We start from the raw sequence: 25,308 nt of genomic DNA on the forward strand, positions 1-25,308 counted from the left end.
AATGCCCCTATGGTGGTCACCATTGGCTTAACAGTGAACTGACAGCGTTCGCTTCTTGAGGGCAGCGTGAGAGTTATCACAGGAAGACCATGTCTGTAATGAATAGTTACTTCTGGGCGAGGAAAAAAAAGAAAACTCCGTGAAAAAGTCGTATTAAGTTGTGTTTTAATTTATAAGCTGTTTTTTAAGACAAACACAAAGCTCGTTGGCAGTGGTGGGAAGGGGACCCCAGGCAGGCAACTCACCATCCGGCGGCCGCCGCGTGCTGTGAGGCGCTGCTCCCCCCGGGCCCCTCCGCACCACCTGCAGTGTGACACAGGGACCCTGTTAGGAAGGCAGGGGTGCAAGGCTGATCTGATCAAAGGCAGCACACAGCCCCTGGGGGGATCTGCTTCTGGGCGACCTGACAGCAGATGTGTTCTTCTGAAAGAAACCCTCTTGCTTACCAATTTCTATTTAAAAGACAGAACTTCACTTAAAGAAAGCTAAGTGTGGCCAAGGGGGTACTAAATACTGCCTATAGTTTAACTTTTTGTCTAGCATGGTGTAAATAGGGAAAAAGTGAAAGGAGAAGGAAAGGAGAAAAAACGCAGTGTTTCTGAAGTGCTTCAAGCAACTCTTACATTAAACCCTCTTGTCTGCCCCGAAACAGCCATTTGAAAGTTCTTGGCATCATGGTGCCCAAAGGCAGAAGTTCTGCAGCAGTTCAGAGTCCACAGTGTCCCTTAAATCAGTGTGCAGGGTTTCAGTGAAGTCTTTTATTGCTGAATCATAAACAGAATGGCACTCTTCATAATCTCAAATCAAATAAAAGCCAATGAGGTCACTCCCCTTTGCTTCATAATGATGTACCCTATACCAAAAGTTAACTCTTGACATTCATGGTGTTAAAAGACAACAATAATTTCATGACTTGCCAAAATATGGAAAATATTTTCTTTCTTTATTTTTTAAATTCAAATCGTTATTTCAACTGCAACTGAGATGGTGCCGCTGCAACCAACTGCACCACCAGCTGCTGGTACCACACTGAACGAGGTGCACCCAGATGCAGGTCCCTTGTGCCATGGGACTGTGCTGACAGCAGGTTTTTGAACCTGCACAGTCGTGCTCCCAAGCCCATCCCTTCCAGGGGCATTCGTGAGAACCACTGAGATGCTTCAACAAAGCCATGTCATGACAGAGAAGACAAACTGCTCTGATGAGACCCAATGTACTCAGTGCAGTCCAGTCATGCTGCAGAAGATGTGACTACTCCAACACAAAAGTACTATGCTTCTACAGCTAGTCCCTCTGTGCAAGGAGAAGAACAATGTCATTGCAGTGACTCCCATGAAGCAAGCAGTACTGCTATAAATTAGGTGCAACAGGCAGAAGTAGGAAGGGAAATCACACACCTGACTAAGCTGGTTACAAAAATTGTGCACGGGCTGGAGTAAGGCACTGGGTTTGAAATACGATGGCTGGGGGAAATGGAAAATAATGTAGGGAGAGATGACAAGCACTGATTCTCCCTCTGGTGAGCTTTATAGCTCATTTCCCTGAAGGCCACAACATTTCAAAGTCTGCAAGCTAATCTCTTTCAACAAGGCAGGAAAAAAAACAACTACAAATGCCAGGGGCCTCTGCCCGTTCACCATGCCAAGCACTATTCACCATGTTAATGTGATTTATTTGTTTATTTGTTTTTAAAGAATCACAAGCTTGACTTTCTGGGTAGCAGTCTGCAGTTTCCTTCTGGAAAGGGTTTTATTCATGCTATTTTAAACGTGGATATGGAGAAGGCTGAGGCTGAACAACTTTTTTGCCTCAGTCTTCACCGGTAAGGGCTCTGGCCACACCACACCAAGTCACAGCATGCAAAGGAAGACTGGGGAGAGGAAGATCTACCAGAAGAAAAGCAGGTTCGAGACCATCTAAAGAACCTGAAAGTGCACAAGTCCATGGGACCTGACAAAATCCATCCACTGTTCCTAAAGCAGCTGGCAAATGAAGCTGCAATGCCACTTTCCATCATATTTGAAAAGTCATGGCAGTCTAGTGAAGCTCCCACTGACTGGAAAATGGGAAACATAACCCCCATTTCAAAAAGGGAAGGAAAAAAAACCCAGAGCCTACAGGCCAGCCAGTCTGACCTCTGTGCCCAGCAAGATCATGGAGATCCTCCTGAAGATTCTACTAAGGCACATGGAAAATGTGGAGGTGGTTGGTGGAAACCAGCATGGCTTCACCAAGGGCAAATCATGCCTGATTACTTTGGTATGCTGGTAAGAGCAGTGTGGGCACTATCCTCTAAGCCATGCTATTTAGTGCCTTTTTTGGAACAATCAACTTATAAAAAAGGTGCTGTCAGAAGCATGGAAAGGATGTGCAATCCAAGGTGAGAAACTGTTGTTCTGTAGGAAAATGACTTTATAAACAGCTTAAAGCATACATGGGTACTTCCTATTTGATGCCCTTTTGAGTGATTTTTCCTGCAGTCCTAGCACAAGTGCTTCCCAATCCAATCTGTGTTCAGCCAGGGACAGCACACACTGTTCCAGGAGTCTATTATAGCAGTCTAGCTTTCTCATCTCAGCAAATGTACCAATTTTTAACATCCATAAAAGCAAAAGAACCACATTGATGTATTCTCTGCCATTTTACAGTGCAAGAATTTTCTTCCTGGGGTAATATAAGCAAGTGACTTGGAAGTCAGACCAGGGGTAATTCTGGTTCTGGCTCACCATGCAGACGTAGCAAAGACATTCACATCCAAGTTTTCACATACAGCACTAACCTCAAGGTGTTTCACACTTTAAACACTTGTGATGTTTAAGCCTGGCATCAAGCCCTCAAAAGTTAACATAGTTTTCAGCCTCAGTCACAGCTGCCTTTGAACTGAGCACCCCAAATTTGTGTGCACACCATAAAATGTTGGATTTTTCAGTCTCTAAACTTGAGCTTTACAGCTGAAATACAGCTATTAAGACTTTAGTCAGCCAAACGTAACTCACCACAACCTGTAATGCACATCCATTTCACATGAGGATGAGATTTAAGGAGACTAGTCTGATGCATTTCGATCTAGCACAGGGCGAGTTGTACTTTTCCAAAAGAGTAACACAGACAATGTACTCAATACATGTTTGGCTGAGGGGAACTGCAGGATGCAAAACAATGAAAGGTCAAGTCATAAATGCCTATCACAAACCACACGTTGGTGAATTTAGAGTAGAAACAAGACAGCAGAGGGGAAACAGAATACAAATCCACTGGCACCCCTCCATTTGGTTCAGAGTGAGAGAACACCACTAACAATATCTTAATTTTTTTAAAGGTTTTTTTTTCTTCCCCACATTTAAAATAGCATGAATAAAACTTACTTTTTAAATTAAGGTTGAAAACTCAACAGCCAACAAGCACACAAAGTAATTTGTTCAGGCAGCGCCCAAATATGATATCCTATATATACATAAATTAAAGTTAATGTAAACAGCCACACACAAAGAAATATCAATCCCTGTCTTTGTAATAATAAAAAACTGAATATGATAAAATACCTGAACTGATCAGCTAAACAACACATGAAGATAACAAAGACCTCTGGCTATTGTTAGTTTTCACCTTCCAACATTTTTATTAGAAAAAGAATTGTGTAAGAAGTGTCACAATGTATTAGTATTGTTTATATATCTCCAATACACATGCAACCAAGAGTGTAATCTTATTTGAACTGCCTCAACACTTTTTCAACTGAGGGATCTCACAAGCAACCAAACCAACAGAGAAAGGCAGGGACACTTACTTCCACAAAAACATACTTGTTTGGGAGAGGCAGAAGAGCGAAATGTGTGAGTAGCGCTGCACACCAGAAAGGAGCCACGCAGTGCCCAGCCAACAGAGCTAGGGCTCAACTCCCAGGTCTCTGCAGCACACGCTGGGATATTAACACTGCAGAGTCCAAGTCTTCTGCACAAGTAAAAAACTGTCGTATTTTGACACAGAGCATTTCCATACAACACCATTTGCTGGAGATTTATATTGGTAACTGCATCATATGGGAAGCAGAAGAGTTACGAGCCTTGGGGCCTTTTTGTTCGGTTTAGTTTGTTGTTGTTTGGGGTTTTTTGCTATGCAGTTCAGTAATTAAAAAGAGCTAGGGAATCAAACCTGCAACAGTACAGATCAGAAAACACACCCAGAGATATTACAGAGGGAATGGGCTAGTGGCATCAATCCTATCTGATGTACTACATAATACAGAAGGGCGATTTTTGCACAGAGCCTAAGCCAAAACACATTTTTCAGAAAACATATTTTCCTTGATTTAAGATATTTTAATAGAGGGATATTGTAGATGCTCCATAAATCTGAGACAAAAATTATAAACTAGCATAGCAAAAAAACTAAACCAAAACAAACAGGCACTAGTTAATGCGTTAAACAAATCAATCTCTGTAGAATTTAACCTGCTTATATTAACAGCTGCTGAGCCTCATAAACATCCCTCCTTTGTTGGTACCCACAAACTGCAAGAAGCTACTGAAGACTTAAAGTCTTATTTTTTTTGTTGTTGTGGAATATTTTCCACTCTGGAAACAATTCCTGTAACTTATTTAAAGGAAACTCAGACTTGCCATTTTTCCAGCATTCAGAATTCCAGACTTACTAACATTATGTGGGAGAACAACGCTCTTACGTCCCTGTTCCTTCCCCATACTCACCTGCCCAAAAATCTTGTGACTACAGGCTCATTTCTGATACCCTATTATATATACACATATATTTAAACATATTCAAATTACAGCACTGAGTAAAAGCAAGACACAAAAGTAAAGTTTCCAATGGCTTCCAGATTACTGGACAACCTTGAACATGTGACTGCATCTCAGTTCCCCATATCTCAAAACATAGGTATCTTAAAATAGAAATAATGACACAACCCAATTTCTACCAGCCTTTACAAGTTAAGAAGGATGAAAATGAATCTACCTCAGCAGGCACCCAAGTCATCCATCACTGACCTCTCCATTAATCAGTCAAGCAATTGGTAAGCCATATTGTTTGGGTAATCTGTACCTTTTACCAGTAATTGTATTTTGCTCTAGATGCTCAGGATAGTCAAGTAGCAGCAGATGTGAGGTCTTACACAGCCACCCTAAACATGTGGCAACACTGCATTCACAGTTAATTTTGTGCTCCGACTTTACTGACATCTTCTGAATTAAAAGACAAGTACATTTTAGTACTAATGGGTATGGTGGTAGCCCAGTTAGGTCTTACTGCTTCCTACTTCTGGTTTGGCAAACTATGAGTTAAAATGGATTACTGTACCTCCCACAGTGCCAGAGAAATTGGTTGTGCAAATAGGAGAAAAACAAGTTTTAAAGTTAATTTGCATAAAGTAGAATTGGCTTCAAGAACATAAATTAAAGATGAAACGCAACAGACACAACAGCAAAAGCTTTTAGACAGTGCAAGCGTAAGCAGTGCTTAAGGATTCCCTGCAATCAGAAGAAACTGCCTATTTTTTTCCTTATGTTCGAGCTACCCTGCCATCTCGTACCTCTGTTACATTATGTATGATTGCCTATTTCCTTTCCAAATTGCACACCAGCTGGAGCCGAGTCTTTGTCAAATGGCAAGTAGCTGAATTCCTTTCCTTTCTGTTTTGAAATCTCAAGCTGTCACCCACAGGCATTTTCCAGGCAATCAGTAAAAAGTCTCTGGCATCATAATTAAAAAAAAATAGTTCACTTTTGTTCCATAGTTATGTCTTACAAGTAAGAGCAGAGTATTCACATGTAGGTGAAACCCAGTCAGAAGTTTCTAAGAAAATCACTTACTGTCTTTACGGAACTCAGTGACTCAATTTTTTTTTTCCAAGAAAAGGGAGACAATGTCAAAAGGTAAGTGTTACATCTAGAAGATTAAGACAATACAACAAGGAATCATTATTAGCCAGAGTTTCATGTTAACTGGCAAAGGCAAATGACAGGTCACTCTTCAGAGGCTCATACTCTAACCCAATCTTCATCTACCATGTCAAACTCTTCCTCTATCATGACCTCTTCTGGGGATTGTAGATGCTCCATAAATCTGAGACAAAAATTATAAACTAGCATAGCAAAAAAACTAAACCAAAACAAACAGGCACTAGTTAATGCGTTAAACAAATCAATCTCTGTAGAATTTAACCTGCTTATATTAACAGCTGCTGAGCCTCATAAACATCCCTCCTTTGTTGGTACCCACAAACTGCAAGAAGCTACTGAAGACTTAAAGTCTTATTTTTTTTGTTGTTGTGGAATATTTTCCACTCTGGAAACAATTCCTGTAACTTATTTAAAGGAAACTCAGACTTGCCATTTTTCCAGCATTCAGAATTCCAGACTTACTAACATTATGTGGGAGAACAACGCTCTTACGTCCCTGTTCCTTCCCCATACTCACCTGCCCAAAAATCTTGTGACTACAGGCTCATTTCTGATACCCTATTATATATACACATATATTTAAACATATTCAAATTACAGCACTGAGTAAAAGCAAGACACAAAAGTAAAGTTTCCAATGGCTTCCAGATTACTGGACAACCTTGAACATGTGACTGCATCTCAGTTCCCCATATCTCAAAACATAGGTATCTTAAAATAGAAATAATGACACAACCCAATTTCTACCAGCCTTTACAAGTTAAGAAGGATGAAAATGAATCTACCTCAGCAGGCACCCAAGTCATCCATCACTGACCTCTCCATTAATCAGTCAAGCAATTGGTAAGCCATATTGTTTGGGTAATCTGTACCTTTTACCAGTAATTGTATTTTGCTCTAGATGCTCAGGATAGTCAAGTAGCAGCAGATGTGAGGTCTTACACAGCCACCCTAAACATGTGGCAACACTGCATTCACAGTTAATTTTGTGCTCCGACTTTACTGACATCTTCTGAATTAAAAGACAAGTACATTTTAGTACTAATGGGTATGGTGGTAGCCCAGTTAGGTCTTACTGCTTCCTACTTCTGGTTTGGCAAACTATGAGTTAAAATGGATTACTGTACCTCCCACAGTGCCAGAGAAATTGGTTGTGCAAATAGGAGAAAAACAAGTTTTAAAGTTAATTTGCATAAAGTAGAATTGGCTTCAAGAACATAAATTAAAGATGAAACGCAACAGACACAACAGCAAAAGCTTTTAGACAGTGCAAGCGTAAGCAGTGCTTAAGGATTCCCTGCAATCAGAAGAAACTGCCTATTTTTTTCCTTATGTTCGAGCTACCCTGCCATCTCGTACCTCTGTTACATTATGTATGATTGCCTATTTCCTTTCCAAATTGCACACCAGCTGGAGCCGAGTCTTTGTCAAATGGCAAGTAGCTGAATTCCTTTCCTTTCTGTTTTGAAATCTCAAGCTGTCACCCACAGGCATTTTCCAGGCAATCAGTAAAAAGTCTCTGGCATCATAATTAAAAAAAAATAGTTCACTTTTGTTCCATAGTTATGTCTTACAAGTAAGAGCAGAGTATTCACATGTAGGTGAAACCCAGTCAGAAGTTTCTAAGAAAATCACTTACTGTCTTTACGGAACTCAGTGACTCAATTTTTTTTTTCCAAGAAAAGGGAGACAATGTCAAAAGGTAAGTGTTACATCTAGAAGATTAAGACAATACAACAAGGAATCATTATTAGCCAGAGTTTCATGTTAACTGGCAAAGGCAAATGACAGGTCACTCTTCAGAGGCTCATACTCCTAATCCCTCTAGAGCCAAGATAAGCACCCCAAGCCCTGAGCTCCAGGAAAATTACATCAGAGACATCAACATGACCTTCACTTAGCCATTTCATATTTATCTCCTTCCTGTCCTTGGCTTAAATTAGAAAAGCCTGAAAACCAGGTAGATGTGGTCAGTAGACTCCCTAGTTAATTCTGAAACTATCTTCTGGTAAGGAACTGCAGTATTATTTTGGGTTGATCCAAGTTGATCTATTTATGTTTTTGCAGCCAAACAGTGCTCACTATTTGCAAAACCTTATCATTTGCATTCCATTCTCACTATCTGAAATCACAATCCTAAAGCCCACAGCAAGGAGAAAATCCTGTGTGTTGTTTCAGGTCCACTGAGAGCAAGGCTACCAGGCCAGAGCCACCCATGTGGCAACAAGGCGCTGCCGATCCTCACCAGCCAGAAAGAGCAGTTACCTCCCAAGCAGGACTTCCTGGATTCACTTTTTGATTGGCATTGATAAATTGTACATTACACTGTATTTTCATGACACTTTCTGTTACACCTGGCACTCAGTTAGCAGAGTATTTATTTATTCATACCAACCAGAAGTACAAACATGGACTTTGAGCTCACTTTAATGGAATTCAAAAAGGGCTTTAGTAGTCTATAAAGATTTTTTTTTTAATCTTTAAAGGAAGTCTCTTACACACTTATCAGGGTGCTGACAAGCTGCATGTGGGGAGAGATCCATCACGTATCCCAGCACTCACCCAAATCCACCTGACCAAAGTGGTCAAAATAGTAACAGAAAAGTTGACAAAAGGACAAAAATAATCTAAACGTAGAATTATGAAGACTTCCATTTGCCATCTGTTTTGCCTTTCTAGCATCCTGCTGCACTGAGCAAAACAGATTGTTCTCCTTGCTGCCTACGAGATTAAAAACAAAAAAACAACCCTGTGGCTAATCAAGTTTTCTTCTGAAATTAACAATATAATTTTACCTCCATGTAAGGAGTCACTGGAAGACAGGCTTGAACACAAAGCTTTGAGAGCACAGAACTGCCTGTGCCGAAGCCAGAAACGAGCATTTGAAGCACACACAGACACTGAGACATTGCCCTTCCTCCTTGTCCAGCCACCCCCTACCTGAGACCACAGTGTCAAAACCCCTCCAGTAGTATTTCTAAAGATGAATTATTCACTTTTTCTACTCACTGCATTGTACCTGTGCACCATGGTCACAACACAGGCTTGTAAGGAAGCAAGGCTTCTGTAAGAGAGGTGCCTGTTCTCCTTAATCCCAAAGGGCTTCTGAACTGCCAGCGAATTTCAACTCAATCATGGGAGATGGTAGAGGTCTCAAGGTTATGTTCTTGCATGCTGCATGGAAAAATTGGAGGCTAAATGGGAGATATGCAAATTTAACACCCTCAGGGAAAAAAAGGCAATGGCTTACCCACTCCCACAGGCAGCCCCACTGACAGCCCTTGCACTACCAGCCAGGGACCTTCCCACTCCCTGCCCAACAATGTAAATCCTGTGAGTATGGACAGGGATGACAGGGAGAGCATTTGTCACACATCTGCAGAAAAACAGGGTTATTAGGTCTATGAGCCATCCAACTATGACAGCTTGTCCTATGCAACCTATAATCACACACATCACTACAGGCTACGGGCACATAAACATCAAGAAAAGCTGTTCCAGGATCTTGAACCCTGCATCAGTTTTGCACACACCTCAATTTTACACAGAACACAGCTCCCACAAGGCAACACTCATGTTTCCTGGCGTTCCAGAGCAATTCAGCCCAAAATAAAACAGATCTTTAAGACAATGTATTAATCAACTACCCTTCCCATATTAATTTAAATAAGGAAAATCCCCCTTCCTCAAATTCCAAAGAGTAAAACCAAACAACTTGCAGGTTTAAGAAAACATTCTGCAAAACAGAGGAGGGAAGGGGGTTGCTGTAGCTATAAACTGGCTCAAGATTTCCCAGCATGTTGCAGGCCTGAAGGTAGAAAATCTAAGTATATTAGCTGTAAAGCTGTTTTCAGCAATTACGTTTGTATTTTCTGTACTGTTTAATTCTATCAGAGGGGAGCTCAGCAGGGTACACATCATTGGCATCACAACACCAAGCTACAGCACTTAAGACTTAATGCCTTTCCACCCATAACTCCTTACGTACCTTAATTCTGCATCCTGCACCAGTGCCACCATTCCAATAGTGACACCTCACTCTGACTCTCGGTTTGCATTTTAATCATCCCTAAGATCTCTTCTGTGTTTTGCTATTACCATCTCAGTGTTACAGGTCTTAGGTACAGCTTCTGATTTCTCTAAGTATGCCTGAGATGCCTACAAAAATAAACTGCAAATTAAGGGTTTAGTTTCTTTTTTTCTATGTTTGACTACTGAGAGCAATCCAGGGTGGGCAGGCCCTCTGTAATAAGGATAAACAACCTTTCTGCTGGAGCTCTGCAGGGCAGGAAGTACAGATCTTCAGGCAAGGGAAAGAATTTAGGCTTCAAAGAATTTCTGTTGGGAGCACTACTCTCAATCTCTGATACTCTTGCAACTCCCTCAGCTAGCCCGGAGGTGCTTACAAACTTGTCTCCTTGGCTAAATGTTCAGGAACATCAGGATAATTTTATGATCACCCTTGGGAAATTCAAAGTGCAGGTCACAGCAAAATGGCTTGTTCCATCTTCACCATTAATACCAGCTGAACAACCAGACCAGGAAACTGAGCTAACTGAAATCCAGCCCAAAGAGAGGCAAAACAGTGAAAGGATAGAGCAGGGAGAGGAGAGGCAGGAGAGATTTCAACTGGATTCACTCTAATCTGAGCACAAAAAAACAGGCAAATGAAAGTTGCAGATACGGATTTAGAGGGCTGGAAAATACAAAAATACAGGAACTTCAGCAATACCCTAGAGCAGCAGTGCTGACCACAACCTGCATGCTGCTTTCTGACCTGACACATCTGCTTTCTCAGGAGCTGGGCTTTTTCTCCCTAGTGTCCCTGCCCTTTACTGCTTCTCTCATCCTTGTAACCTTTATTTGAAGCTATAGAAAAAGAGCAGCATTGAAAGTGCAGGCAAAGGAAATTAAAACTACTGCAATGGGACAAGAAAAGCAGTCAGAAGCTATTTTTGAGGTGGACACTGCACAGCAGCAGACAAAAACACAGTATCTCCATTCTTCCTATGCAGAAGGGTGATGTTCCATTTGCAGCTTTGGCATATTTCTCTAAGTTGTCATCTTTCTCAGTCTATTCTTGCTTTCATAATACACCCCCACTTAGATTCCAGATGAAACCATTTCCACATCCCATTCCTATTTACCTTACAGTGGGAAAGGAAGACCTTCCACCCAAACCCAGTACAACAGTACCATTTCCGTTCATTTCCTCCATCTGACAATAGACCTGTGTTTAATGAGATAGAAAATGGTTGACCTCAACTGCTGTGTTTCTACTTGTGGGTACTTATCCCACACTATTATTAATCTGACAGTTCCTTTTAAAAACTTAAAAAAAAATAAGCTTCAGCCACTTGCCTGCAGACAACACAGTTAGGCAGTTAAGCTGTGTAAATTCATCTATCACTGTGTATTTTTTTACCACCCACGCAGTCATTCATTCATCTATATATCCTTTCTTTCTTCCTTTGCAAGAAAAAATAGTCAAAACCCATTCAAAACAATAGTCAGATGTCAAGTTTGGACATTTAAAATTCCTTTAAAATAACACAACTGAGAAAGAACTTTTATTCATGCATTTCTCAGAAATGATACAAAAGAAACAGTGCTGCAATTTCTAAAGTGGAACACTTCAGCCTGGAAGCTGGCTGCCATTTCTCTGATAGCTATTTCTTTACCAGGCTGGTTGTTTTGACAGCCTCACCTCTAAGCAAACTGTAAATCCGTCAATATTTCACTGATGGTTGAACTGGAACAGCTACCGACAGTATCTACCAGCTCGAAGCATGAAGATTCAGTCAGGGTCCAGTAGCAAAACCATACTTGTATATGAGTCAAAGTGCTTACAATCTGTATTTACTTTGCACTGGGTAATTAGTTGAGATTTTATAAAGTTATTGTTAACTATGTGACTAAACTAACAATGTGCTTATGACTGCAACCCTTCAAGAGACAACTGCATTTAAACGATAACAAAATGACTCAAATTTAGGAAAGAACAAGAGCTTTCTGAAAATTAAACTGTCAACAGCAGCAAAAATTTTTACAGGGCTGCAGGATTCCTAGGTCTCTGTGGGGTGCTCCTTCTTTACACCAAACAGTTAGCTTTAGTCCATGCTGCTGTTTAGTGTCTATCATGGAAAGAAAGTCACATTCCTGTCTCACTACAGCTGATGCCTGAGAAGAAGCTGCTCTGCTAGGTCCTGCACTTTCAGGCTGTGACAGTCAGGACCTGAGTGACACCCACCAAGAAAGGAGAAAGGGGTGCCCTGAAACAGCCCTTCACAGCTCCTTGCATCATGTTCTCTGAAGGATGCCTCTGCTTCAACAGCCTGACTCTACATAGTAATCACAGCTGGCATCCTAAATATGACAGAATGAACACTTGGCATCTTAATCGTTTCCAATGTTTTATTTTCAATGTTTTTTATTTTCTCTGTTCAGGCAGAGATAGTAAAGAGCACCTCCTCCCAGAACTAACAACAAAGCAGTGAGCCTGCCAAAAGGTGTTTTTTTTAAATGAACTTGGAAAAGAAGGAAAGGCTGAAGGCAGGAAACATGTTCTTATATTGTAGAGAGCTTGCAGCTAATTTGATTAAAAGTCTCTTCTTCCCACTATAATTGAGCATCTCTGTCTGATCCTCAAAGAACTGCTGCAGGCATTGAAATACAATAACTACTTTACCCAGATGAAAAAAACAACACAGTTTAAGTGACTTGCCTAAGGTAACACACAAAGCTTATGGTGGAGCAAAGAACAAACCTGTGTATCAAAGTATCATCTCTGTATCACACATGAAAGAATACCCTGTGCTTCCCTCTTCTAGTACTCTGCAGAAAAAAATCCCTACCAAGATAAACATTACATTTCAAACTATCCACCTACCACTTTTAAATTTTAAATCTATAATGACTAAATCCTGCCTTTACATATAAGTGTGTATTTTTGTTGATTCAATGACTTTTTTTTATCAAAGGTTTAATCAAAGGTTTTTGTGATGCCTGTATTTTGGGGGCATAGGAGATCAGGAGTCAAACCACCTTAGCATATTCACATGGTTCCTTCATCATTAAAACATTTTATTTTTTTTTTAATGAGTGCCAAAATGTAATGGGTTTCCTCCCAGGGAGACAGGGACAAGCACAACAAAGAGGGGTTTTGTCTTTCCTTTTGTAAGGAAGTAGCAGTTGCTGAGATGATACTCCATTTTACCAGGCATTAAGCAAGTTCAATTTTACTTCATTACAACAATTACGAAAGAAATACTATGTCAAACCCCCTAAAGTCAGTTTCTTTTTGGTTGCTCTTGAGATGCCTTTAAGAATTTTCTCTCTACATCAATGCCACTGTATTTCACTGGGACACAGGAGGAATTTGTAGCAATTCCTCTCTCTCATCAAACGGCTCTATTTTTTTCAGCATCATTAAGACTGCAAGGCCTGGAAAAAAACAAGACCAGCCATTTCAGAACTTCATCTAATGTTTTGTGTGTGCAAACATAAGGTATGCATAAGCATGTTGTCTCTAGTCAGTAGCAGCAGCAGCTGCAGGGTGATGATAGTGATGGCTGTGTTAAGACTGCTGTTCTCTTTCCACGTAACACGGACTCTGGACCTCTGCAGAGGCATTATGGATTTCAGTCCAGAGGGAATAACCAGGATGAGCATGAAGGGGGCTCCTAGTTAGACCGTTTTCATCAGAAGAAATAGGTTTTTTAACGAGAATTTAGTACATCACTTACTTCTGTAATTCCAGCTCAAGTGTCACCAGCAGGCACCACTAGAAGAGTAATGCCAGGATTGCATTCCCAAATATGCCTTCAGATTCATAGCAAGTAGCAGAACCCATCATTACACCAGCTGTTTCATTTCTGTGTTCCACTAAGAACACAGGACTTGCTCTGCAAGCATTTCATTAGCACAAGTCAAATTTACTTCTTCAGCATTACCAGTGACAAAACAGATTATTATGTTGCATTTGGCAGTGGATGAGAAAAAACAGCTTCCACTTTGGCCTCTGTCCTTTCTACAACAGAGGTATCAGTATTCCATGGTGCTGATGCAGAAAGATGCACTATGGCTAATGCTGAAGACCATGCTGGCAGGCTGGCACAGGGCTGGCATCACAGCATGTGGAGAGTCAACAGCCTCCAGCTTCTGACTCCCACAGAGCTCTTCATTGAACAGCAACTGTCACCTATTAACTGGCATCTTGTTTCTTTGAGAGACAGCACTTCTGGCTTCCACTGAGTACCTATCAGCATGCCCAGCCCCTCTTTCAGCAAATAAAATGGCAATTTCATGTGTTATTCTTGACAAGCTGCTCGCCTTGATTCACAGCATCACTGGACAGATGCGATTAGCTGGCTCAACACATCATTTCTCTCTTTCCTCACTATAATTAAGACCTTAAAGGAGTAATGTTTGGAAAATGCTTTCACATTGGCTCTGATAAGGCACTGTCAACATTAGAGAGAGCTTATTGATATAGCTATCATCAGGAAACACCTCAACAAAGACACAGGATACATAGATGTAGATGTGTGAGTCTTTTAGCTACACTACTAGCTCAGAAATGTCTAATAAAATCCATTCAACTTTTCTCTCCCATTAATTATCAAAGCTATCAGCTGCAACACAGAAAACAATCAATCAACAGCAAAACACAGCTAGGTATCAGGTTGAGAGTTGCCTTTATGTTTATCAGAGCATCACTCCTCATACTCTTTCATATTCCCTGTAATTTTAAGTATCCTGACAAAAAATAAATGTGCAAGTATGCTAATATTATGATACTATGCTAATTTAAGTATTTTGCATTTACAACTTACAAAACAAACAGTAAACTTTCAAAGTAAAGAGCTGACTAGTAAAAGGTGTAAATTAAACTAAAAAACATGATTACAATGTTGTGTCTCCTATTTATGGAAATTTCAATGTCCTAAAAAATTACTATTTCTCTTCTACAGATAAAGACATTTTGTACTATAGTAACAGCCACAAACCTCTCAGTATACAAGCATCTCATGTATGCAAAACAGGTAAATAATTACACTGATCCATTTTCCTTCAAAGATCTTCTACTAGGTTTAACATCTGTCTCTTGGATTTCAACAGCTCTAGGACTTTGACTAGAAAATCCTTGCTGGTTACAGGTTTCAAAAAGCAGAATTCCTACTGCAAATGGAGCTATACCAGCAAAAATAGTCTTTTGACTAGTATGTTTTCTTAATTTGAGCAGAGTTTGTAAATTCCACTAGCAAAACAGTATCTGCTTGAGCAGACTTTATGTTAAATGATGCTAGTACAGATTAACTGACTCTCTCCTTAGGTAGGAGAGGCTGAATACTAAAGCTGAATGATACAAAAAATACTTGACAGAAAATATCTGAAACATTATCAAGGCAATAATCACACTTTCTTCACTTGGAAAACCAGTTTAATGCTGAAACTCATTCCATTTTGAAACAACACCCTTCACATTCCATCTAGTCAATCTTTAACTTAGGTCAATACAGCTGACCAACTTAAAAAATAAATTTAAAAAGTCCAATCCCAGACAGCAAAACAATACCCATCAGCTACTCACAGACATCCATACACTCCAAATCCTCAAGCTGTTTTTTTCAGATCTTCTGTAATAGTTTTCTACAAGATAAAAATCTCAGTTTTCATAAAATAATGTATTATCATCTTGCCTATGAGAGACCTTGAAAAAACAATTCAAGTCCATCTTTAAGGCTCAAAGCACAATGAAAGACAAGCACACAGCATATCATTTGCTTACAAAGTAAGTGCCTAGTGTTTCTGAGAAGCTGTGACATTAAGAAAAATACACACTCACAAAATATTCAAGGACTACTTGCTGCCAAGTGACTGAATGTGGACACAGAACGTTGCTAGAACTACAGAGGGAAAAAGTCTTCTGTACCCTACAACCTACTTTGGTTAAGGACATTTTTTGTTTCAAGTTACCTTGTGAATTTGACACTCAGACAAAAAGTGGCTTCCTGAAGCAAGAACTTGAAACAAGCTCTGGTACCACTGCTCTCTTCCTAATGTGATGAGAACACACATACTAGACAAACACTGCACCATTATAAAGGGGCTTCTGGTCCAGGTGCACCAACACACTGAGCAGCTACACGCTGCTTCCGAGATCCATACGGAGACACAGTGTTTTCTGCATATAGCAGCCCACTCAGAACGAGTCACAGTGAAAAGCATAATCATGCCCACAGAGCCCCATCTGCATCCAAGACCATCTGCAACATGAAATGCAGATACCGAGGACTATCAACGGACCACTAACATTGTAGGCAAACTGCCCACTAAATACTGATAGCTTGGGCTAAACAGGAGTGCATACATTCTGTGTTTTCACCATTGCCCTTGAATAAATGTTGTCATTGAACATGTCCATCCCTCAGAATATGCGCTGTTGGGATTCAATCATAATTTTCCTGAACTCAGACATCAGATTTTTCTGCTTCCATGAATGCAGGGGACACAAGAACACAAAGGCAGGGAACAAACCGAAACAAGTTCCTCCAACTGCAGCTTCCCCCGGAAGTGGATCCCCTGAGGATACTGAAAAACATGTCTCAACTCAGTAGCGGCCAGGAAAGCAGCGCTGCAGCAGCACGACCCTCATGGCTCCACAGGGCTCAGCTGCACAGCCAAGGCCTGGAGCAGGAGCCAGACGAGGCCCAACTGCATCTGGCTGGGCTACGTGTGGTCTCAGCAACACTAGAGAAACTGCTTTCTTTTTTTTCTTTTAAATGACATACATCAGTAAATTTCTAACAGCAGCAACAGAGCCCCTCTGACACCTGATTTAAGTATAATGTCTGACCTGCCATCCCACTTTTGAGTTTGCCTACAAACAAAATTAAAAAGCACCAAAGAAGATAGCTTCAAGTCTAGGAATAGCTACCTGCTGGTTAACTATTTTTTATGATGGCCACTCCCAGACCCTTGTATTGCTTGTGCATATAGGGTACTTCAAATCTGTGTTGAAGAAATGCATTACTTTTATCTTGCACATTTACAAATAATATTATCTTGTGCTACAAGAGCATGCACTGACCTGTGAACCAGCACACTGCTGCTGGCTTCTTCTAGTGGATCTTGCTGGTCTGACTGCTGCCACAAAGTGCTGTGTTTTTTTTCTTAAAAGTTCAAGACCTTGAGTCATGGGATTACACAACAGGCTAACCCACCACTGCAGAGCCTCATCCAAAATCTAGAAACTATGAGGAACACCACAAAGGCCAACAGCAGTATCTAATGGCTTGTATTCTATATGTTACACAACATTCAAAATTATTAGCAGCATATGAAGAATCAACATCAGCATTTTTGTTTAAGCGTGTTAATAACTTTTGATAGCATCTGCTTTATTGAGTTTATGCAGCTACTCCTCGCATTAATTATGACTATTCATAACTTGCACAAAAGCTGTCAATAAAACCATAAAGTATCAGTCATTAATGCCAAGTAAAGCAAGATGTGCTGTAATTGTTAGCAGTAGAGTGCACTGCTGTAACAACTTACTTCCCAGCAACCCAAAGCTGTATTTACATTTGAATGCAAATGAGATTACAGCTTTCATCAGCTGGCTCAGGGGAATCCTCAAGGAACATCTCTGTTTACAAGAAAAGTAGTATGGCCATTGCAGAAGAAAAGGTAAGCAACTCACAAGGAAACAAGCTACAGTATATGCAGCATTGTGAAATGCTGAACATCTACATCTCTGAGGGTTTTCCCAGATTAAAGTGGCACCAGGGTCTGATATATAGCAAAAGGTACTCACTTTACACTTCCACTGGCACGAAGAATAGCTTGGGCTGGTACTTCAAGGAGCATGCGTGCTTTAACAGCTACAATTCAGTTTTAGAACCTGGACTATTTGATGTCTCTTTGTATTACTCCAGCTCAGTCCTATTTCCAATGTGCTTACAGTCACAGGTCATTGTAAGCCAAAGCCTAAAACTTCAGCCTTTAAACTGCAATCTAAGCACACCTGATTTTATTACACCAGAAAGGCTACCAACACTGAGTACACACCTTTGGCTTCTGACTACAGCACAAACACCTAAACATGAACTATAGTTTCACATCCTATAGCAGGTCAAACTTCAGATAAAGTGTAAAATTGCTACAATAAAGAATACTGGAGAACAGTCTCACAAAAAACAGATTAAAGTGAGGAAAAGAAAAAGTGGTAGAAAATACTGCATCTTCAGTCTCCTCGTGCTGCAGCTACAGCAAGGCTTACGCTTTGGGATATTACAGGGAACGCGCTAGGGCTTCAAAAGCTTTTTGCAAACCAACCAGCAAACTGCCAGGAGTGCCACAAACACAAGTAACGTGATGCCTGAATAGGTCATGACTCATTTAAACTAAAAAAGCAAAGTCTAATGTAACATGGATGCAGTGTAGGGTTGATTGATGGCAGTCGGTTACTGAGGAAAAAAAGCTCCTCACAAAAGGTCTCCAAGCACTCGATTCAGTGTTCCGTTTAAATGAAATTCAGGGCCACTTAGCACTCAAATCAAAGCAGAGGAAGGCAGAAGAGACACACCCACCCTCTCACGCGTGGCAGCAGCAGAGATTGTTCAAGATCACTAACGGCTGTCTCTCCATTCCCTCCCTCCCCAAGTTTAAAGACTTCCTGCCTTTGGTTAAAACTATTAGCATAAGCAGTGCTATGAAAAAAACAATCTTATTTACAGAGCTGGGGAATTAATCTCCCTCGGTTCTGTCAGTTCTTAAGTTCAGTGTAAACTTTAAAAACTGCTATTGTCTTTTAAGAAGTTGGTGAGTTGCTAACAACTTCCTGGTAGTTTTATCTGCGATTTAAAGTCCTGAAAAGCTGCGGGGGCAGAGGTGGTAAATTGAAGCTGATGCATTGAGAAACTAAGATAAACTCCTAACCTTGCTATTTCACAGGTATTCATTCTACTTAAACACAGCTAAGATATACAAATCAAATACACAGCTCTTATGACATAGCTGTGAGAGATGACTGCCTTTACGTTTCAATTTTTTAATCTATGTTAGCAGCATCATGGGTTTACCTCAGCCACTGATCAAGATCCTTGACTTCCAACACTCGGCTGATTCAGAATTGCTAGCCTTTGGTACAGCATTCAGGACAGCAACTACTCACAGTGTTTATTTCATTACAGGTGTATGCCTTGCACTGGACTTGTATTTTTGTAATTGCTTTCATTTTACGGTTTGCAAACACTTCTTTCAGTTTGTTTCCTTGTCTTGGGCACGGCAGACAGACACTATCTGCAGAAAAGGAAGCTGAACTACCTTGTGGTTATGCAGTGGGTTTGCCATCTTCTCAAACACTTTTAGACAGTTACGTTTCTCTTCATTTACTGCAATTAACTTAAAACACCCCAAGCTAGCTGAACTCTCTGCTCCACTCCCAGCTGAAGCAGGCCTTTGGCACCGACACCCTACCTCGTTCAGCCTAGCTCCCAGACCTCTCTCTGCCCTCGTCACCGCAACCCTCGGAGTTGCCCCAACTGCTAACCCAACTTTGCTCCCTGGATCAGGAATCCTGCCATGACCGTGTTTCTTCACATGAGGGGCTCCAGCCCTGTGGGTCCAGAGGAGCAGCAGCTGGACCCACAGAGGTTCCGAGGAGTGCAGATGCTGCTGAATCTCAGGGACCTTTATTCTTCTATTTAGGACAAAAAAGTAAAGCTGAGGGATATGCTTTATAAAAAGGGTCTTTTTTCCACAGATAGCACCATGGAATATGTCAATAGTTGTGCTGTCACAGGCAGACAGAAGCTGGTTCAAACATCAAGTACAGAGTATCAAATAATGAAGTCTGCATGAGAAGGTACAGAGGTCAGGTCAGGCTGCAGAAAAAAAGAAACCTCAACAAAATCATAGGAACGTTGCTCTGTGAACAGCATGGCATAATCACTTCGGGTACACGGAAAGCACTTGTCTTTTCCCCAGCATGGCACTCTGACCAAAGTGATGTCCTCATGATACATTTAGTTTGATTTGCTAGGAAGAAGGGCAATGCATTTTTTTTCCTTCGTTCTGGTAAACATACAAGATATTTAAAGATGCTTCTGTGATCTCTAAATCAGCTTTGCAATCTCTTACTTTCTAAATACCAAGGGGGAGATACCAGGAAAATGAAACTGCTGCCTACTCTGCAGATAAACAAACCATTTCTTAAAAGAAGACCATTTATTTCTCTCCATCTGACTAGAATGTGAAGACTGAAGTAACTTTGATCTAAAGTGACCAGGCAGTAAATGTGAAGATAATTGCTTCAAAATTGTTTACTTGAAGTAAAAAGGAAAAAAAAGTAAATTATATCTTGCCTGTGTAGAATGTACTCACTTTTTCTCTTTTTCAAGATGTATTACCTGTGCTTATCATGATAAACACAGCTTTTAAAAGGTATAAATTTCCCATTCCTACAGTAAGTATCTTTTTTCCATTTCAGTCTGCGGGAGTACTGAATGTTTCCTCACCAGTTGTCATCACAGAAGCACAAAGCTGTTTGTTTATCCACCCACTGAATGCTGACACCACTGACACCAGACACTTTTGCACAGAGCTGTAGGCCACTGTAGCACTGTTGCACAGGCTGTAGGCCACCTGAAAAGCAGGATCACAGAAAAGTTGCACCCTTTCCAGCTCCGCAGGAGTTACTTTTCTTTTACTTTCTTAGGAACTGCCACAGTCACACAAACACCAAAAACATGCACCTACTGACACTCAGAAAAGGGAAACAATTTCTAGTATTCTATCAACTGATTTGACATGCACACCTCAGTTTGTCTCTCTTCTGTCATCTTTCCTGTTGGAAAAAACACACCAACGATTTTGGGAAGTCACACCATTGACACCAGTTTCAAAGAATGAATGAATGCAGTTATTAGAAATTTCCAGAATCTCCAAAAGCAATTAGTGTTTTGTAGGTAATTATATATGCTTTTCTTTTACTTTCTTAGGAACTGCCACAGTCACACAAACACCAAAAACATGCACCTACTGACACTCAGAAAAGGGAAACAATTTCTAGTATTCTATCAACTGATTTGACATGCACACCTCAGTTTGTCTCTCTTCTGTCATCTTTCCTGTTGGAAAAAACACACCAACGATTTTGGGAAGTCACACCATTGACACCAGTTTCAAAGAATGAATGAATGCAGTTATTAGAAATTTCCAGAATCTCCAAAAGCAATTAGTGTTTTGTAGGTAATTATATATGCACATACAAGAATAACTCACAACCCACTGACTTACTACAGAATCTGTGCTGGATCAAAAAGATGAAGAAGAGCAGTATGAGACTACCTGCTGAAGTACAAAGGAGGGTGAATTTCTGTGCTACATATCACACCTCTCCCCAAAAGTGTGTTTCTCAGAGCAAATGTAGTCACATCTCGGCTGCCAGATGAGAAGACACAACAGCAAACAGCTAGCAGTCATTCCCAAGGCCACCCTGTTATTCTGAGATAGCCACAGTATCAAAGGCAAATAAACCAATTTGCTGAGACAGGTACCTGCCCTACAGCTCCTTCTGCATTATCTTCTAAATGGCCTTTTAAAGGCATTTATAAATTAGTAAGAGAGCAGCACTTCTATAAACAAACAGTTTAGCGGGCTGTATGTTTTTGTTGACATATGCCAGTGTAAGCACAAGGAATTTGTTTAGAAAACATTACTTGGGTCAACAAGCTAACTTCTGTTGTACAAGGCTTTCAAAGGGAAAGGAAGATGGCCCAGCAGCCACAAATTACTGCCAGTTCTTGGCTCCAATCAGATCTCAATTTCCAAAGGACCTGAGTAAGCAGAAAATACAAAGCAGGAACTTAAAAACCACATTTATTTGAAATATTCAGCTGCACAAGATACTCAATGACAATTTCACTTCTCTGTAGCTGCCTGGGATGTCCTGGGGTTGCTACTGGCACAGAGTATCTTGGAAATCCCGACAGCAGAGTACGTGCAAAAGAGAAAGGGCTAAAATTAAAAACCTAGATGAAAAAACACATTTTCAATTATCCTGCAGTTATTTGGACACATTTAGACCCTTAGAAGACTGTTTAAAGCTGGAGGCCAAACCAGATAGATATAACGCTGGGAGCAGTGTGGTATTTGAAAGTATGATGAATAACTAGAAAAACTAACAGGAAGGACAGGAAAAAAATTTCAAGCCAGTCTGAGAATGTAGGTAGTTGACAACTTATCAGCTGAAAGCAACAGACAAAAAGAATCCCAAAATAAATGTCCTCTCTACTCTGCTTTTTGCAGATAACAAAACCCATTGCTCTCCTACTGGCTGCAATTTGCAACTAGGAAGAAAACTCCCTTCAGCAAGAAGCATAGTGATACCCTAATCAAGGAAGAACACAAATCCCTAATGTTTTTCACAGAAGCCTTTGCAACTTCATCTTGCCAGCTTACACACAATCTTCCCCCTTGGTCAATGTATTCCAAAGGCACAACTTTAAGAGAACTTCACATAGAAGTTCTGAATGAAGTACATTAAATAAATTCACATTTTGAAAAAATCTGAAGTACTTGTTCTTCACTTGTACTTGTTCAAAACAATTCTTGCCAACGTCACCACTCCAACATCTTCATATGGGACAGAAACAGCTTGACATGGAATGAGGCTGCACAAATGCAAAGAACCTTGGTTTTAAGCAAAGAGAAACTGCATAACTCAGGCTTCATTTTCCCTGGTTGCCAACCATCCCCAGTGATACAGGCATTCTGGTACAGATCTCCATAGTATGGGCTAAACTGGGAATCTCGTATGTATGAATGGCCATAAAAAGCAAAACAACCTTAGATCAGTTGGATTCAGCACTAGAGAAACTAACTGAGATCATCTTAAAAATAATAAAATTAATCTAGCCCCTTAAATGTTTCCTGGCTTAGGTGGTTCATGAATAAACAAAGAGAAAAAAACACCAATAAACCCCAAACAGCAATTTTAAGCTTTGATTCTGTGTTAACACATCTGTTCTCCACTGTGATATGGTGAGGGAAGCTCTTCCTCCCAGGGAGCAGTGCAAGCGGGGCATTTCTCTCAGTAGAACTGCAGGAGTCAAAAACATGCAAATGAAAAGGAAGTAAAAGAGCTGGTAACCTTTAGGTTTCACCACATGCAAAATGACTGCAGCATTACAAATCTGGAACTCTAGCAAAATGAACTGCAACCTTTTGGGAACAAAATTACATGTAATTTGAAAGCCTGCCCAAAGAACACAATATAATATAGTTCACTTAGTTTGAAAAACTAAGTGTCTGCCTAAAACAAAATTAGAAAAACTTCACATAACCAAAACTCAGCATTACAGAATTGACAGGAATTTGTATAATCACTGCTCCAAAGGCAAAGCAGCTAATCACGGCCACCAGAAGAGCTGTGGATTTTGCCTAAAAGCAGAGCCAAGAAGCTGACATTTAAGGATACAGCTCTTTATGACAGCAATTCCTGCTTTTACAGACAAAATAAGAGCAAATTAGCCACGCAATAATGATTCGTTAGTCCCCACAACAGTGTATTTATTAGTCTAAAACACAGCGCACAAATACAGTGTGTACTTACACGCCTGCCCATCAGCACAGTTATACCTGAACATCTTACAGTATGTGATGCGTAAGAACACGTGCTACAACCCCGCACGGCCCCTGAACTATCACCTCCACCTTCACAAATGGAAACCTACAGTTGATGCCCAAAAAAGCTATTGGGCAAAACAAATTCCCATCACCAAACAAAGCATGAAGAAAGCTGGAGAACATGGCTCTCTACGGCACCAGACCACGCCAAAAGCAAAAGCAAGAAGTGACCAAGCTTTGCTTTCCTCAGCCCTGCACAAGCACTCCAACCTTTCCTTCCAGAGACAGAGGCAAAATATTTGTTCACCCAGACAACAATGGCAAGCCAGAGCTAGCTAGAAAGAAACAAACACCCAAATAATCACAACAGTGTTTGCACTGGACAAGATGTATGTAATCTGACGTTCTGCATTACACTGACATCTAAAGAGCTATACAACTGCAATAACAATTGATTAATGTATTCCAAGCACTTCCACTTCAGAAGTACACAAAATCTCACATTAAACATTTTTCTGAGAATTTTCCTCAACATTGCAACACTCCTTAACCTACTCAGTGCAAAAACTGAATTGTTGAGATGTGTCAGTTGTGTTCCAACCCACAAAGTAACAGGGCTGATAATTTTTCTGCACTTTCTTGAACAGCAGCACTGCCAAAGCAAGAGCTTTTCCTCCTCCCCTCCTTTGCAGTGTCTCTTCTTGAAGCTTCATCAGCTTTCAGTCTCATTTTAGAGCCTCAGACAAGCATGAAACTTGTCTGCAAAGCAATACTGTGGAGAAGCTGAGAGGTGACAAACTGAATATGTAATATCAGCGTGTGCTGAATGACAGTGTAAATGCTTGCAGTGAGGTGCAAGGTGTTTTTAGCACACTGTGTTTGAACCTGAGAAGACTATGGAGGATAAGTCAATATTTATCTTAGGTTTCCTTCTTATATGTCCTCACATACACCTGTGGAAATGCAAAGAAGAGTATCATTCACATTAACAAAGGTGGGACAAATTAACAGCACGGAATTATGTAGAAGGGTTTTTGAACACCTTGTGCAAAAGTTCTTAGCAAAACGAATGTAGTTCATTGTGCACAACTCTTCAATTCCAACTGCCACCGCCGGTTTCGAGACCCCAGCTGTGGAAGTTGCTCGCAAAGGAGCAGCAGAGGCCCCTGCCCTTCCTCCTGGGGATGTCACCTCCCGTCCCAGCAGCTTCCTTGTTATGGATGGGCCCTGGACGCAGGGACGGGTTTTGCTGTGTTACATCACAGCAACGTTTGCAAGCCTATATAGCACCTCTATTGTTAAAAACAGCAGCCAAGGACTACACTGCCTGCTCTCCCGGCGGGCACTTGCATGGGACTCCAGAACTGCGTTACCCTGGCAGGTCGAAGTCACTGTGCTGCCCCGTTTTCCTTCATCCCGCCTACTCGCAGGATCTATGACACACCCTGAAGCCAAGGGAAGCTCAGAAGCAGGCACGCTTCGTATTTTTTTATACCTACAACGCAGTTCCATGAGAGAACAGACGGAAAACTTGTGTTCCCGTTCCCACAGTACTTCTCACACTTCCACACCGCAGCCCATCATTCACCCCCTACTCTCCAACCAGGTGGGAGTCGGGAAAGCTCCGCAACACCCACCGGAAAAGCTCTCCGGGAAGCCCAGAGGCGGGCGGAGGCCCCCGCAGAGGCCCCGGCCCCGCGGCCCGTCCCGCCCCGGCCCCACACCCGCCTGACTCACCGCGTCCCTCGCCTCGCAG

The 25,308-nt window shown here is 41.0% G+C and overlaps 1 protein-coding gene across 1 annotated transcript in view; it reads right to left on the reverse strand.

Annotated features, from left to right (window-relative positions):
• Positions 1-25,308, reverse strand: part of CCDC109B (coiled-coil domain containing 109B) — a 38,282-nt gene that overhangs the window by 7,602 nt on the left and 5,372 nt on the right. The window contains exons 4-9 of the mRNA XM_010004108.1: positions 19,401-19,623; positions 6,436-6,476; positions 6,009-6,081; positions 4,707-4,747; positions 3,788-3,951; positions 4-112 (exon numbers count right to left, since the gene is read on the reverse strand). Coding sequence (XP_010002410.1) covers positions 4-112; positions 3,788-3,951; positions 4,707-4,747; positions 6,009-6,081; positions 6,436-6,476; positions 19,401-19,623 — 651 coding nt within the window. The remainder of the gene's footprint in view (positions 1-3; positions 113-3,787; positions 3,952-4,706; positions 4,748-6,008; positions 6,082-6,435; positions 6,477-19,400; positions 19,624-25,308) is intronic.

The sequence above is a fragment of the Chaetura pelagica genome, unplaced genomic scaffold (assembly GCF_000747805.2).
Source record: "Chaetura pelagica isolate M959 unplaced genomic scaffold, ChaPel_1.0 scaffold88, whole genome shotgun sequence".
Classification (NCBI taxonomy): domain Eukaryota; kingdom Metazoa; phylum Chordata; class Aves; order Apodiformes; family Apodidae; genus Chaetura; species Chaetura pelagica.